General features: G+C 48.9%; 1 protein-coding gene across 1 annotated transcript in view; it reads right to left on the bottom strand.

The window, feature by feature from the left end:
* The window catches only part of LOC106594160 (adhesion G protein-coupled receptor L3), a gene marked incomplete at its 3' end in the record, with an annotated part of 55,012 nt that extends 43,269 nt beyond the window's left edge, over window positions 1-11,743 (bottom strand). Inside the window, exon 1 of the mRNA XM_045712868.1 lies at window positions 11,148-11,743. Within this exon, the coding sequence (XP_045568824.1) occupies window positions 11,148-11,422 (275 nt within the window). The remainder of the gene's footprint in view (window positions 1-11,147) is intronic.
* Window positions 11,744-15,000: the final 3,257 nt, after the last annotated feature.

Below are 15,000 nucleotides of genomic sequence, written 5' to 3'. Positions count from 1 at the left end.
GGAGTTGGTCCCCCCTTTGCTGCTATAACAGCCTCCACTCTTCTGAGAAGGATTTCCACTAGATGTTGGAACAGTTGGAAGTGCAGAATCGTCTAGAATGTCATTGTATGCTGTAGCGTTAAGATTTCCTTTCACTGGAACTAAGGGGCCTGAACCATGAAAAACAGCCCCAGACCATTATTCCTCCTCCTCCACCAAACTTTACAGTTGGCACTATGCAATCCAGCAGGCAGTAATCTCCTGGCATCCGCCAAACCTAGATTCGTTCGAAGTGTGATTCATCACTCCAGAAAACGCATTTCCACTGCTCTTCAGTAAGGCCATTCTACTGCCAATGTTTGTCTATGGAGATTGCATGGCTGTGTGCTCGATTTTATACATCTGTCAGCAACAGGTGTGGCTGAAATAGCAGAATCCACTAATTTGAAGGGGTGTCCACATACTGCTGTATATATAGTGTACATGACACATACACTACACACACTACACACACACTGCACACACTGCACACACACACTAAACACACTACACACACACACTAAACACACTACACACACTACACACACACTCACACACACTGCACACACTGCACACACACACTACACACACACACACTACACACACTACACACACACTGCACACACACACTAAACACACTACACACACACACACTAAACACACACTACACACACACTGCACACACTGCACACACTGCACGCACACGCACACACACACACACTACACACACACACTAAACACACTACACACACACTACACACACTACACACATTACACACACTAAACACACATTACACACATTACACACTAAACACACTACACACCGCCTGGTGCTGTGAAGGCTGAGACAGAGTTCTAAAGAGACAGGCTGCCAGAGGAGGTTGACCATGCTGGAGAGGTGACGAGTCAGTAGTGTGTGTGTGTGTGTGTGTGTGTGTGTGTGTGTGTGTGTGTGTGTGTGTGTGTGTGTGTGTGTGTGTGTGTGTGTGTGTGTGTGTGTATGTTGGAGTTGGAACACACACACACTTCAGTGAGTGCCAGAGCCTCCAGGGGCCAGAGGTGCCAATGATTATTGGGCTGGGGCCAGACCAGGGGCAGCCTCCAGCCATCCACCCTGGCACAGGTGGCCCTAACTGGGGCCAAGGCCAAATTGAGGCCCCTGCTTCGCCACGGGCCTTGGCCCACAGCCCCACGAAACTCTCATCTGAACCACACAGGGAGATGGAGGGAAATGGAGGAAGAGGAGAGGGGGGGAGAGGGAAAGGAGGAGAGAGTAATTAAAAGATGAAAGCGGGACTGGTGAAGGGATGATGAGATGGAAGAGAGAGGAGAGAGATGGAGGGAGAGAGGAGAGAGATGGAGGGAGAGAGGAGAGACAGAGAGATTGGAGGGAGAGAAGAGAGAGATGGAGTGAGAGAGGAGAGAGATGGAGGAAGAGGAGAGAAATGGAGGGAGAGAGGAGAGAGATGGAGGGAGGGGACAGTGGAAAGGGAGTGAGGGAGGGGCGGGTGGAGAGTGAGTGAGTGAGGGAGGAGGACAGTGGAGTGAGGGAGGGGACAGTGGAGAAGGTGTGAGGGAGGGAACAGTGGAGAGGCTGTGAGGGAGGGAACAGTGGAGAGGGAGTGAAGGAGGGGACAGGAGAGGGAGTGAGGGAGTGAGGGAGGGGACAGAGGAGAGGGAGTAAGGGAGGGGACAGAGGAGAGGGAGTAAGGGAGGGACAGTGGAGTGAGGGAGGGGACAGTGGAGTGAGGGAGGGGACAGTGGAGAGGGAGTAAGGGAGGGAACAGTGGAAAGGGAGTGAGGGAGGGACAGTGGAGAGTGGTGAGTGAGTGAGTGAGTGAGTGAGTGAGTGGTGAGTGAGTGAGTGAGTGGTGAGTGAGTGAGTGAGTGAGTGAGTGAGTGAGTGAGTGAGTGAGGAGGACAGTGGAGTGAGGGAGGGGACAGTGGAGAGTGAGTGAGTGAGGGAGGAGGACAGTGGAGTGAGGGAGGGGACAGTGGAGAGGGAGTGAAGGAGGGGACAGAGGAGAGGGAGTGAGGGAGTGAGGGAGGGGACAGTTGAGAGGGAGTGAGGGAGGAGACAGAGGGGAGGGAGTGAGGGAGGAACAGAGGAGAGGGAGTGAGGGAGGGGACAGAGGAGAGGGAGTGAGGAGGGACAGAGGGAGAGTGAGAGTGAGGGAGGACAAGAGGAGAGGGAGTGAGGGAGGGGACAGAGGAGAGGGAGTGAGGGAGGGACAGAGGAGAGGGAGTGAGGGAGGGGACAGGGGGGAGGGAGTGAGGGAGGGGCCAGAGGAGAGGGAGTGAGGGAGGAGGCAGAGGAGAGGGAGTGAGGGAGGGGACAGAGGAGAGGGAGTGAGGGAGTGAGTGAGGGAGGGAGGGGACAGAGGAGAGGGAGTGAGGAAGGAGACAGAGGGGAGTGAGGGAGTGAGGGAGGGGACAGAGGAGAGGGAGTGAGGGAGGGGACAGAGGAGAGGAATATAGGGAAAAAGAGGAGGGAGGAGAGGGACAGAGGAATGGATAATAAATGAGGGAGTGAAGGAGGAGAGTGGAAGAAAGGGATGAAGAACTCTCTCTCGTATTTTTGGTTGAAGTGTTTTTCCAATGTGCACAAGGACTTATTTCAGAGAGATACAGAGAGGAATGTGTGGGAGAGAAGTGGGTTTAAAATCCAGAAGTAAAACATTGGCAGGAATACGGGAGTCTACAGTGTGTGTGTGTGTGTGTGTGTGTGTGTGTGTGTGTGTGTGTGTGTGTGTGTGTGTGTGTGTGTGTGTGTGTGTGTGTGTATGTTGGAGTTGGAACACACACACACTTCAGTGAGCGCCAGAGCCTCCAGGGGCCAGAGGTGCCAATGATTATTGGGCTGGGGCCAGACCAGGGGCAGCCTCCAGCCATCCACCCTGGCACAGGTGGCCCTAACTGGGGCCAAGGCCAAATTGAGGCCCCTGCTTCGCCACGGGCCTTGGCCCACAGCCCCACGAAACTCTCATCTGAACCACACAGGGAGATGGAGGGAAATGGAGGAAGAGGAGAGGGGGGAGAGGGAAAGGAGGAGAGAGTAATTAAAAGATGAAAGCGGGACTGGTGAAGGGATGATGAGATGGAAGAGAGAGGAGAGAGATGGAGGGAGAGAGGAGAGAGATGGAGGGAGAGGAGGGAGAGAGGAGTGAGATGGTGGGAGAGGAGAGAGATGGAGGGAGAGAGGAGAGAGATGGAGGGAGAGATGAGAGAGATGGAGGAAGAGAGGAGATAGATGGAGGGAGAGAGGGAGGAGAGATGGAGAGAATGGAGGGAGAGGTGAGAGATAAGTGAGAGAGGAGAGATGGAGAGATTGGAGGGAGAGAAGAGAGAGATGGAGAGAGATGGAGGAAGAGGAGAGAAATGGAGGGAAAGAGGAAAGAGATGGAATGAGAGAGGAGAGAGATAGAGAGAGATGACAGTGGAGAGGGAGTGAGGGAGGGGACAGTGGAAAGGGAGTGAGGGAAGGGACAGTGGAGAGGGAGTGAGGGAGGGGACAGTGGAAAGGGAGTGAGGGAGGGACAGTGGAGAGGGAGTGAGGGAGGGACAGTGGAGAGGGAGTGAGGAAGGGACAGTGGAGAGGGAGTGAGGGAGGGACAGTGGAGAGGGAGTGAGGGAAGGGACAGTGGAGAGGGAGTGAGGGAGGGGACAGTGGAGAGGGAGTGAGGGAGGGACAGTGGAGAGGGAGTGAGGGAAGGGACAGTGGAGAGGGAGTGAGGGAGGGGACAGTGGAGAGGGAGTGAGGGAGGGGACAGTGGAGAGGGAGTGAGGGAGGGGACAGTGGAGAGGGAGTGAGGGAAGGGACAGTGGAAAGGGAGTGAGGTAGAGGACAGTGGAGAGGGATTGAGGTAGAGGACAGTGGAGAGGGAGTGAGGGAGGGACAGTGGAGAGGGAGTGAGGGAGGGGACAGTGGAAAGGGATTGAGGTAGAGGACAGTGGAGAGGGAGTGAGGAGGGGACAGTGGAGAGGGAGTGAGGGAAGGGACAGTGGAAAGGGAGTGAGGGAGGGGACAGTGGAGAGTGAATGAGTGAGGGAGGGGACAGTGGAGTGAGGGAGGGGACAGTGGAGTGAGGGAGGGGACAGTGGAGAAGGTGTGAGGGAGGGAACAATGGCGAGGGAGTGAGGGAGGGGTGGGTGGGTGGAGAGGGAGTGAGGGAGTGAGGGAGGGGAGAGAGGAGAGTGAGTGAGGAAGGGGACAGAGGAAAGGGAGTGAGGGAGGGAGGGGGACAGTGGAGTGAGGGAGGGAACAGTGGAGAGGCTGTGAGGGAGGGAACAGTGGAGAGGGAGTGAAGTAGGGGACAGAGGAGAGGGAGTGAGGGAGGAGACAGAGGGGAGGGAGTGAGGGAGTGAGTGAGGGAGGGAGAGAGGGGAGGGAGTGAGGGAGTGAGTGAGTGAGGGGACAGAGGAGAGGGAGTAAGGGAGTGAGGGGGGGGACAGAGGAGAGGGAGTAAGGGAGTGAGTGAGGGGACAGAGGAGAGGGAGTAAGGGAGTGAGGGAGGGGACAGAGGAGAGGAATATAGGGAAAAAGAGGAGGGAGGAGAGGGACAGAGGAATGGATAATAAATGAGGGAGTGAAGGAGGAGAGTGGAAGAAAGGGATGAAGAACTCTCTCTCGTATTTTTGGTTGAAGTGTTTTTCCAATGTGCACAAGGACTTATTTCAGAGAGATACAGAGAGGAATGTGTGGGAGAGAAGTGGGTTTAAAATCCAGAAGTAAAACATTGGCAGGAATACGGGAGTCTACAGTGTGTGTGTGTGTGTGTGTGTGTGTGTGTGTGTGTCTGTGTGTGTGTGTGTGTGTGTGTATCTGTGTGTGTGTGTGTGTGTGTGTGTGTGTGTGTGTGTGTGTGTGTGTGTCTGTGTGTGTGTGTGTGTATCTGTGTGTGTGTGTGTGTGTGTGTGTGTGTGTGTGTGTGTGTGTGTGTGTGTGTGTGTGTGTGTGTGTGTGTGTGTGTGTGTGTGTGTGTGTGTGTGTGTGTGTGTGTGTGTGTGTGTGTGTTGTAAGTTACAGTAGTTCCATTGTTCTCTCCTTAACTAATACCGAGTGGTTGAGGTGTTGTTTAGAGTAAACCTCCTCCCCAGAACACATCCTTATATCACCTTCCATCCAGAGTTATACCCCCCCACACCACAGCACCACCAAGCCTCATAGTCCTCTCACTGTTCTGTCTACGATGGAACTGTCCAGAGTTATACCCCCCCACACCACAGCACCACCAAGCCTCATAGTCCTCTCACTGTTCTGTCTACGATGGAACTGTCCAGAGTTATACCCCACCACACCACAGCACCACCAAGCCTCATAGTCCTCTCACTGTTCTGTCTACGATGGAACTGTCCAGTGTTATACCCCCCAAACCACAGCACCACCAAGCCTCATAGTCCTCTCACTGTTCTGTCTACGATGGAACTGTCCAGTGTTACACCCCCCCAAACCACAGCACCACCAAGCCTCATAGTCCTCTCACTGTTCTGTCTACGATGGAACTGTCCAGTGTTACACCCCACCACACCACAGCACCACCAAGCCTCATAGTCCTCTCACTGTTCTGTCTACGATGGAACTGTCCAGAGTTATACCCCACCACACCACAGCACCACCAAGCCTCATAGTCCTCTCACTGTTCTGTCTACGATGGAACTGTCCAGAGTTATACCCCCCACACCACAGCACCACCAAGCCTCATAGTCCTCTCACTGTTCTGTCTACGATGGAACTGTCCAGTGTTATACCCCCCACACCACAGCACCACCAAGCCTCATAGTCCTCTCACTGTTCTGTCTACGATGGAACTGTCCAGTGTTATACCCCCACACACCACAGCACCACCAAGCCTCATAGTCCTCTCACTGTTCTGTCTACGATGGAACTGTCCAGTGTTATACCCCCCCACACCACAGCACCACCAAGCCTCATAGTCCTCTCACTGTTCTGTCTACGATGGAACTGTCCAGTGTTATACCCCCCCACACACCACAGCACCACCAAGCCTCATAGTCCTCTCACTGTTCTGTCTACGATGGAACTGTCCAGTGTTATACCCCCCCACACCACAGCACCACCAAGCCTCATAGTCCTCTCACTGTTCTGTCTACGATGGAACTGTCCAGAGTTATACCCCCCCACACCACAGCACCACCAAGCCTCATAGTCCTCTCACTGTTCTGTCTACGATGGAACTGTCCAGAGTTATACCCCCCACACCACAGCACCACCAAGCCTCATAGTCCTCTCACTGTTCTGTCTACGATGGAACTGTCCAGTGTTATACCCCCCACACCACAGCACCACCAAGCCTCATAGTCCTCTCACTGTTCTGTCTACGATGGAACTGTCCAGTGTTATACCCCACCACACCACAGCACCACCAAGCCTCATAGTCCTCTCACTGTTCTGTCTACGATGGAACTGTCCAGAGTTATACCCCCCCACACCACAGCACCACCAAGCCTCATAGTCCTCTCACTGTTCTGTCTACGATGGAACTGTCCAGAGTTATACCCCCCACACCACAGCACCACCAAGCCTCATAGTCCTCTCACTGTTCTGTCTACGATGGAACTGTCCAGAGTTATACCCCCCACACCACAGCACCACCAAGCCTCATAGTCCTCTCACTGTTCTGTCTACGATGGAACTGTCCAGAGTTATACCCCCCACACCACAGCACCACCAAGCCTCATAGTCCTCTCACTGTTCTGTCTACGATGGAACTGTCCAGTGTTATACCCCCCACACCACAGCACCACCAAGCCTCATAGTCCTCTCACTGTTCTGTCTACGATGGAACTGTCCAGTGTTATACCCCACCCACACCACAGCACCACCAAGCCTCATAGTCCTCTCACTGTTCTGTCTACGATGGAACTGTCCAGTGTTATACCCCACCACACCACAGCACCACCAAGCCTCATAGTCCTCTCACTGTTCTGTCTACGATGGAACTGTCCAGAGTTATACCCCACCACACCACAGCACCACCAAGCCTCATAGTCCTCTCACTGTTCTGTCTACGATGGAACTGTCCAGTGTTATACCCCACCACACCACAGCACCACCAAGCCTCATAGTCCTCTCACTGTTCTGTCTACGATGGAACTGTCCAGTGTTATACCCCACCACACCACAGCACCACCAAGCCTCATAGTCCTCTCACTGTTCTGTCTACGATGGAACTGTCCAGAGTTATACCCCCCCACACCACAGCACCACCAAGCCTCATAGTCCTCTCACTGTTCTGTCTACGATGGAACTGTCCAGTGTTATACCCCACCAAACCACAGCACCACCAAGCCTCATAGTCCTCTCACTGTTCTGTCTACGATGGAACTGTCCAGAGTTATACCCCACCACACCACAGCACCACCAAGCCTCATAGTCCTCTCACTGTTCTGTCTACGATGGAACTGTCCAGTGTTATACCCCACCACACCACAGCACCACCAAGCCTCATAGTCCTCTCACTGTTCTGTCTACGATGGAACTGTCCAGAGTTCTAACAATTACATTACAACTGTCCAGTGTTCTAACAATTCCATTACAACTGTCCAGTGTTCTAACAATTACATCACAACTGTCCAGTGTTCTAACAATTCCATTACAACTGTCCAGTGTTCTAACAATTACATCACAACTGTCCAGTGTTCTAACAATTACATTACAACTGTCCAGTGTTCTAACAATTACATTACAACTGTCCAGTGTTCTAACAATTACATTACAACTGTCCAGTGTTCTAACAATTACATTACAACTGTCCAGTGTTCTAACAATTACATTACAACTGTCCAGTGTTCTAACAATTACATTACAACTGTCCAGTGTTCTAACAATTACATTACAACTGTCCAGTGTTCTAACAATTACATTACAACTGTCCAGTGTTCTAACAATTACATTACAACTGTCCAGTGTTCTAACAATTACATTACAACTGTCCAGTGTTCTAACAATTACATTACAACTGTCCAGTGTTCTAACAATTACATTACAACTGTCCAGTGTTCTAACAATTACATTACAACTGTCCAGTGTTCTAACAATTACATTACAACTGTCCAGTGTTCTGATGAGACAGTCCTTTGTGACACTCAAAACGAGAGCCCATCCGAAATATAGAATTTAAAATAGGAATGGATGTAAATAGAGAGGGATGAAGAACAAGAATAGACCATTCAAAGATATCAGAATGCCTCGGCAGCCATTTTGAATTTAGCATAAGAATCATCTCCTCAACAACACAACATTCCTTAAGTAAAGTCCCTCTATAATCACCAAACATATTAAGTGGAACTTTCATGGCAGCATCTTCGTTTCCCCTTCAACCCTGTGTATCCCAATGGGGGAGGGAATATGGGAGCACATAGATAGCAGCTGGGCCCATAGGGCTCTGGTCACTAGTACTGCACTATATAGGGAATAGGGGAATATTTGGGTGATTCCCTCTGGCTCACATAACTGGAGCTAACAGTCTGCTCTAGCCCCCGGGTGTGTGTGTGTGTGTCAGTGTGTGTGTGTGTGTGTGTGTGTGTGTGTGTGTGTGTGTGTGTGTGTGTGTGTGTGTGTGTGTGTGTGTGTGTGTGTGTGTGTGTGTGTGTGTGTGTGTGTGTGTGTGAGTGTGTGTGTATGAATTATGGATAGCTAGAACAACACACTGCATCTGTCTGAGCAGGTGGCCGGCCAGGCCAAAGCAACCAGAGGCAGAGCTGCACAGCATGATGGAAAGGTGCTTATGATAGAGAGAGAGAAATGGAGGAGGAAGAAGGGAGGAGGAGGATAGAGAGAGGGGTGAAGATAGGGATTCAGAGCGGGGGAGAAGGAGAGGAGAAAGAGAACCAGGGAGAGGAGAGAGAGGGCCAGGGAGAGGAGAGAGAGGGCCAGGGAGAGGAGAGAGAAGACCAGGGAGAGGAGAGAGTAGACCAGGGAGAGGAGAGAGAAGACCAGGGAGAGGAGAGAGAGGGCCAGGGAGAGGAGAGAGAAGACCAGGGAGAGGAGAGAGAGGGCCAGGGAGAGGAGAGAGAAGACCAGGGAGAGGAGAGAGAAGACCAGGGAGAGGAGAGAGAAGACCAGGGAGAGGAGAGAGAGGGCCAGGGAGAGGAGAGAGAAGACCAGGGAGAGGAGAGAGAAGACCAGGGAGAGGAGAGAGAGGGCCAGGGAGAGAAGAGAGGACAAGGAAGAGGAGAGAGAGGACCAGGGAAAGGAGAGAGAGAGGACCAGGGAGAGGAGAGAGTAGACCAGGGAGAGGAGAGAGAGAGGCCAGGAAGAGGAGAGAGAGGACAAGGAAGAGGAGAGAGAGGACCAGGGAAAGGAGAGAGAGAGGACCAGGGAAAGGAGAGAGAGAGAGGACTAGATAACGAAGGAGGAAGCTGTTAGCTGTGCTTTAGTCTGCCCACAGCACCACCTAGAAACACCACTCCAGATCTGCATATCTAACCTTGAACAATTCAGTCTGAGAACAGATGGATCGTCTCAACTATACACAGATAATGACCGTCTCATCTATACACAGATAATGACCGTCTCATCTATACACAGATAATGACCGTCTCAACTATACACAGATAATGACCGTCTCATCTATACACAGATAATGACCGTCTCAACTATACACAGATAATGACCGTCTCAACTATACACAGATAATGACCGTCTCAACTATACACAGATAATGACCGTCTCAACTATACACAGATAATGACCGTCTCATCTATACACAGATAATGACCGTCTCATCTATACACAGATAATGACCGTCTCAACTATACACAGATAATGACCGTCTCAACTATACACAGATAATGACCGTCTCATCTATACACAGATAATGACCGTCTCAACTATACACAGATAATGACCGTCTCAACTATACACAGATAATGACCGTCTCATCTATACACAGATAATGACCGTCTCAACTATACACAGATAATGACCGTCTCAACTATACACAGATAATGACCGTCTCAACTATACACAGATAATGACCGTCTCAACTATACACAGATAATGACCGTCTCAACTATACACAGATAATGACCGTCTCAACTATACACAGATAATGACCGTCTCAACTATACACAGATAATGACCGTCTCAACTATACACAGATAATGACCGTCTCAACTATACACAGATAATGACCGTCTCAACTATACACAGATAATGACCGTCTCAACTATACACAGATAATGACCGTCTCAACTATACACAGATAATGACCGTCTCATCTATACACAGATAATGACCGTCTCAACTATACACAGATAATGACCGTCTCAACTATACACAGATAATGACCGTCTCAACTATACACAGATAATGACCGTCTCAACTATACACAGATAATGACCGTCTCATCTATACACAGATAATGACCGTCTCAACTATACACAGATAATGACCGTCTCAACTATACACAGATAATGACCGTCTCAACTATACACAGATAATGACCGTCTCAACTATACACAGATAATGACCGTCTCAACTATACACAGATAATGACCGTCTCATCTATACACAGATAATGACCGTCTCAACTATACACAGATAATGACCGTCTCAACTATACACAGATAATGACCGTCTCAACTATACACAGATAATGACCGTCTCATCTATACACAGATAATGACCGTCTCAACTATACACAGATAATGACCGTCTCATCTATACACAGATAATGACCGTCTCAACTATACACAGATAATGACCGTCTCATCTATACACAGAGAACGGCCAAATAGACATTATATAATCATCACAGCTTTCTGTAATTCTAGATCAGCTCACCTGAGAGACATGATCTTCAACAGATGGATAGATAGACAGACAGACAGACAGACAGACAGACAGACAGACAGACAGACAGACAGACAGACAGACAGACAGACAGACAGACAGACAGACAGACAGACAGACATAGAACTATAAATCTAGATCAGCTCACCTGAGAGACATGATCTTCAACAGATGGATAGATAGACAGACAGACAGACAGACAGACAGACAGACAGACAGACAGACAGACAGACAGACAGACAGACAGACAGACAGACAGACAGACAGACAGACAGACAGACAGACATAGAACTATAAATCTAGATCAGCTCACCTGAGAGACATGATCTTGTATGCGTCGGGCAGGTAACATCTAGTATTTTCCATCTGTGCTGGGTCCGAGTCACAGATCTTGTCGTCAGTGCGTCCGTAGTTGGCACTGTCAATCATGATGACGTCTGTGCCGGGGCAGCGTAGCTCGATGGGGTAGGACTCACAGGACAGTTCCCTACGGACCACCGCCATGGGGACCGGGGCTCGACTCACCGCTGTATAGAGACAGGGAGGAGATATACAGGTAAATATAAACCCAGCCTTGGACCCTGGCATTAGTTACATCTTGGGGTGGTAGGTATATATCTGTATATCTTGGACCCTGGCATTAGTTACATCTTGGGGTGGTAGGTATATATCTGTATATCTTGGACCCTGGCATTAGTTACATCTTGGGGTGGTAGGTATATATCTGTATATCTTGGACCCTGGCATTAGTTACATCTTGGGGTGGTAGGTATATATCTGTATATCTTGGACCCTGGCATTAGTTACATCTTGGGGTGGTAGGTATATATCTGTATATCTTGGACCCTGGCATTAGTTACATCTTGGGGTGGTAGGTATATATCTGTATATCTTGGACCCTGGCATTAGTTACATCAACGTGTTGTTGTTGAACCCTTTAGAATCCTCCGGTGGGACTGAGAACAGAATACACACACTGAAGGACTCTCATGTTGCTCTCTGAACGCCTTCTCTCTCTCACACACACACCTGTACACAACAATTTTGTAAATCGTTTTAATTTAACCTTTATTTAACTAGGCAAGTCAGTTACAATAACAAATGGTTATTTACAATGACGGTCTACCGGGGAACAGTGGGTTAACAGATTTGAACCTTGTCAGCTCGGGGATTGGATCTAGCAACCTGCTGGCCCAACACTCTAACCACTAGGCTACCTGGTGCTAAAGCAGAGATACCTGCATTAAACACAATGCTACCATTCCTGACATAAACTGGTGATCTACAGCCCCCCCCCACCCCCGACCCACCGCCACTCGTCCTCTCGCTCCCTGTCAGAGTAACCATAGCAACCCCGTCCTTCCTCCGCGCCTGTCCCGGGCTCTGATTAGCGTCATAGTTACACGGATACAGCCTGGAATCTGAATGAGCTCAACGCCACTACATCTACTGAGACGCAGATACACACACACACACACACACACACACACACACACACACACACACACACACACACACACACACACACACACACACACACACACACACACATGCAGAGATACACACACACACACAAATACACGTAACCACACACACACACACACACACACACACACACACATGCAGAGATACACGCACACACACACCCACACATGCAGAGATACACGCACACACACACACACACACACCCACACATGCAGAGATACACACACACACACAAATACACGTAACCACACACACACACACACTCTCTCACACACACACACACACTGAGAAATGCATACTGCGAGGGACAGTCATAGTGACACGTACATCAAATATTGCAGACGCACACCCAGAAATGGGACATAGAGAAGGTCAATATGGTGTGTGTGTGTGTGTGTGTGTGTGTGTGTGTGTGTGTGTGTGTGTGTGTGTGTGTGTGTGTGTGTGTGTGTGTGTGTGTGTGTGTGTGTGTGTGTGTGTGTGTGTGTGTGTGTGTGTGTGAGTGTGTGAGTGTGTGAGTGTGTGATAGACTCTGTCTAGATCAGTTGTCTCTCAGCCTTCAGGCCTGAAACAAGAAGAAACAACAAGATCCAGTTGAAGTCAGACATTTACATAAACCTCAGCCAAATACATTTAAACTCAGTTTTTCACAATTCCTGACATTTAATCCTCGTAAGAATTCCCTGTCTTAAGTCAGTTAGGATCACCACTTTATTTTAAGAATGTGAAATGTCAGAATAATAGTAGAGAGAATGATTTATTTCAGCTTTTATTTCTTTCATCACATTCCCAGTGGGTCAGAAGTTTGCATACACTCAATTAGTATTTGGTAGCATTGCCTTTAAATTGTTTAACTTGGGTCAAACGTTTCAGGTAGCCTTCCACAACCTTCCCACAATAAGTTGGGTGAATTTTGGCCCATTCCTCCTGACAGAGCTGGTGTAACTGAGTCAGGTTTGTAGGCCTCCTTGCTCGCGCACAGTTTTTCAGTTTTGCCCACAAATTTTCTAGGTCAGGGCGTTGTGATGGCCACTCCAATACCTTGACTTTGTTGTCCTTAAGCCATTTTGCCACAACTTTGGAAGTATGCTTGGGGTCATTGTCCATTTGGAAGACCCATTTGCGACCAAGCTTTAACTTCCTGACTGATGTCTTGAGATGTTGCTTCAATATATCCACATCATATTTCCCCCTCATGATGCCATCTATTTTGTGAAGTGCACCAGTCCCTCCTGCAGCAAAGCACCCCCACAACATGATGCTGCCACCCCGTGCTTCATGTTTGGGATGGTGTTCTTCAGGCTTGCAAGCATACCCCTTTTCCTCCAAACATAATGATGGTCATTATGGCCAAACAGTTATATTTTTGTTTCATCAGACCAGAGGACATTTCTCCAAAAAGTACGATCTTTGTCCCCATTTGCAGTTGCAAACCATAGTCTGGCTTTCTTATGACGGTTTTGGAGCACTCATTTTACTGTGGATATAAATATTTTTGTACTTGTTTCCTCCAGCATCTTCACAAGGTCCTTTGCTGTTGTTCTGGGATTGATTTGCACCAAAGTAGGCTCATCTCTAGGAGACAGAACGCATCTCCTTCCTGAGCGGTATGACGGCTGCGTGGTCCCATGGTGTTTATACTTGCATACTATTGTTTGTACAGATGAACATGGTACCTTCAGGCATTTGGAAATTTCTCCCAAGGATGAACCAGACCTGTGGAGGTCTACAATTTTTTTTCTGAGATCTTGGCAGATTTTTTATTTATTTTCCCATGATCTCAAGCAAAGAGGCACTGCGTTTGAAGGTAGGCCTTGAAATACATCCACAGGGACACCTCCAATTGACTCAAATGATGTCAATTAGCTTATCAGAAGCTTCTAAAGCCATGACATCATTTTCTGGATTTTTCCAAGCTGTTTAAAGGCACAGTCAACTTAGTGTATGTAAACTTCTGACCCACTGGAATATGATACAGTGAATTTTAAGTGAAATAATCTGTCTGTAAACAAATGTTGGAAAAATTACTTGTGTCATGCATAAAGTAGATGTCTTAACCGACTTGACAAAGCTATAATTTGCTAACAAGAATTTTGTGGAGTGGTTGAAAATGTAGTTTTAATACCTCCAACCTAAGTGTATGTAAACTTCCGACTTCAACTGTATATATGTTTCTGTTTGAGCGCAAAGAAAAGGAGAGAAGAAGAAGGGAGAGAGTGGAGAGAATAAGAAGGGAGAGAGTGGAGAGAAGAAGAAGGGAGACAGTGGAGAGAAGACGAAGGGAAAGAGTGGAGAGAAGAAGAAGGGAGACAGTGGAGAGAAGACGAAGGGAAAGAGTGGAGAGAAGAAGAAGAGAGACAGTGGAGAGAAGACGAAGGGAAAGAGTGGAGAGAAGAAGAAGGGAGACAGTGGAGAGAAGACGAAGGGAAAGAGTGGAGAGAAGAAGAAGAGAGACAGTGGAGAGAAGACGAAGGGAAAGAGTGGAGAGAAGAAGAAGGGAGACAGTGGAGAGAAGACGAAGGGAAAGAGTGGAGAGAAGAAGAAGAGAGACAGTGGAGAGAAGACGAAGGGAAAGAGTGGAGAAGACTGTGAAAGACAAGAAGTGTTTCTGATGTATTTTCCATCAACAACTGATGGAGGTAAAGTAGTGGAGGCAGTCACCCCATATAATCTACTGGCAA

This window comes from Salmo salar, unplaced genomic scaffold, assembly GCF_905237065.1.
Source record: "Salmo salar unplaced genomic scaffold, Ssal_v3.1, whole genome shotgun sequence".
In the NCBI taxonomy this organism is placed as follows: domain Eukaryota; kingdom Metazoa; phylum Chordata; class Actinopteri; order Salmoniformes; family Salmonidae; genus Salmo; species Salmo salar.
Note: the sequence above shows the minus strand (reverse complement) of the source record. Positions and strands in the feature narration are given on the sequence as shown.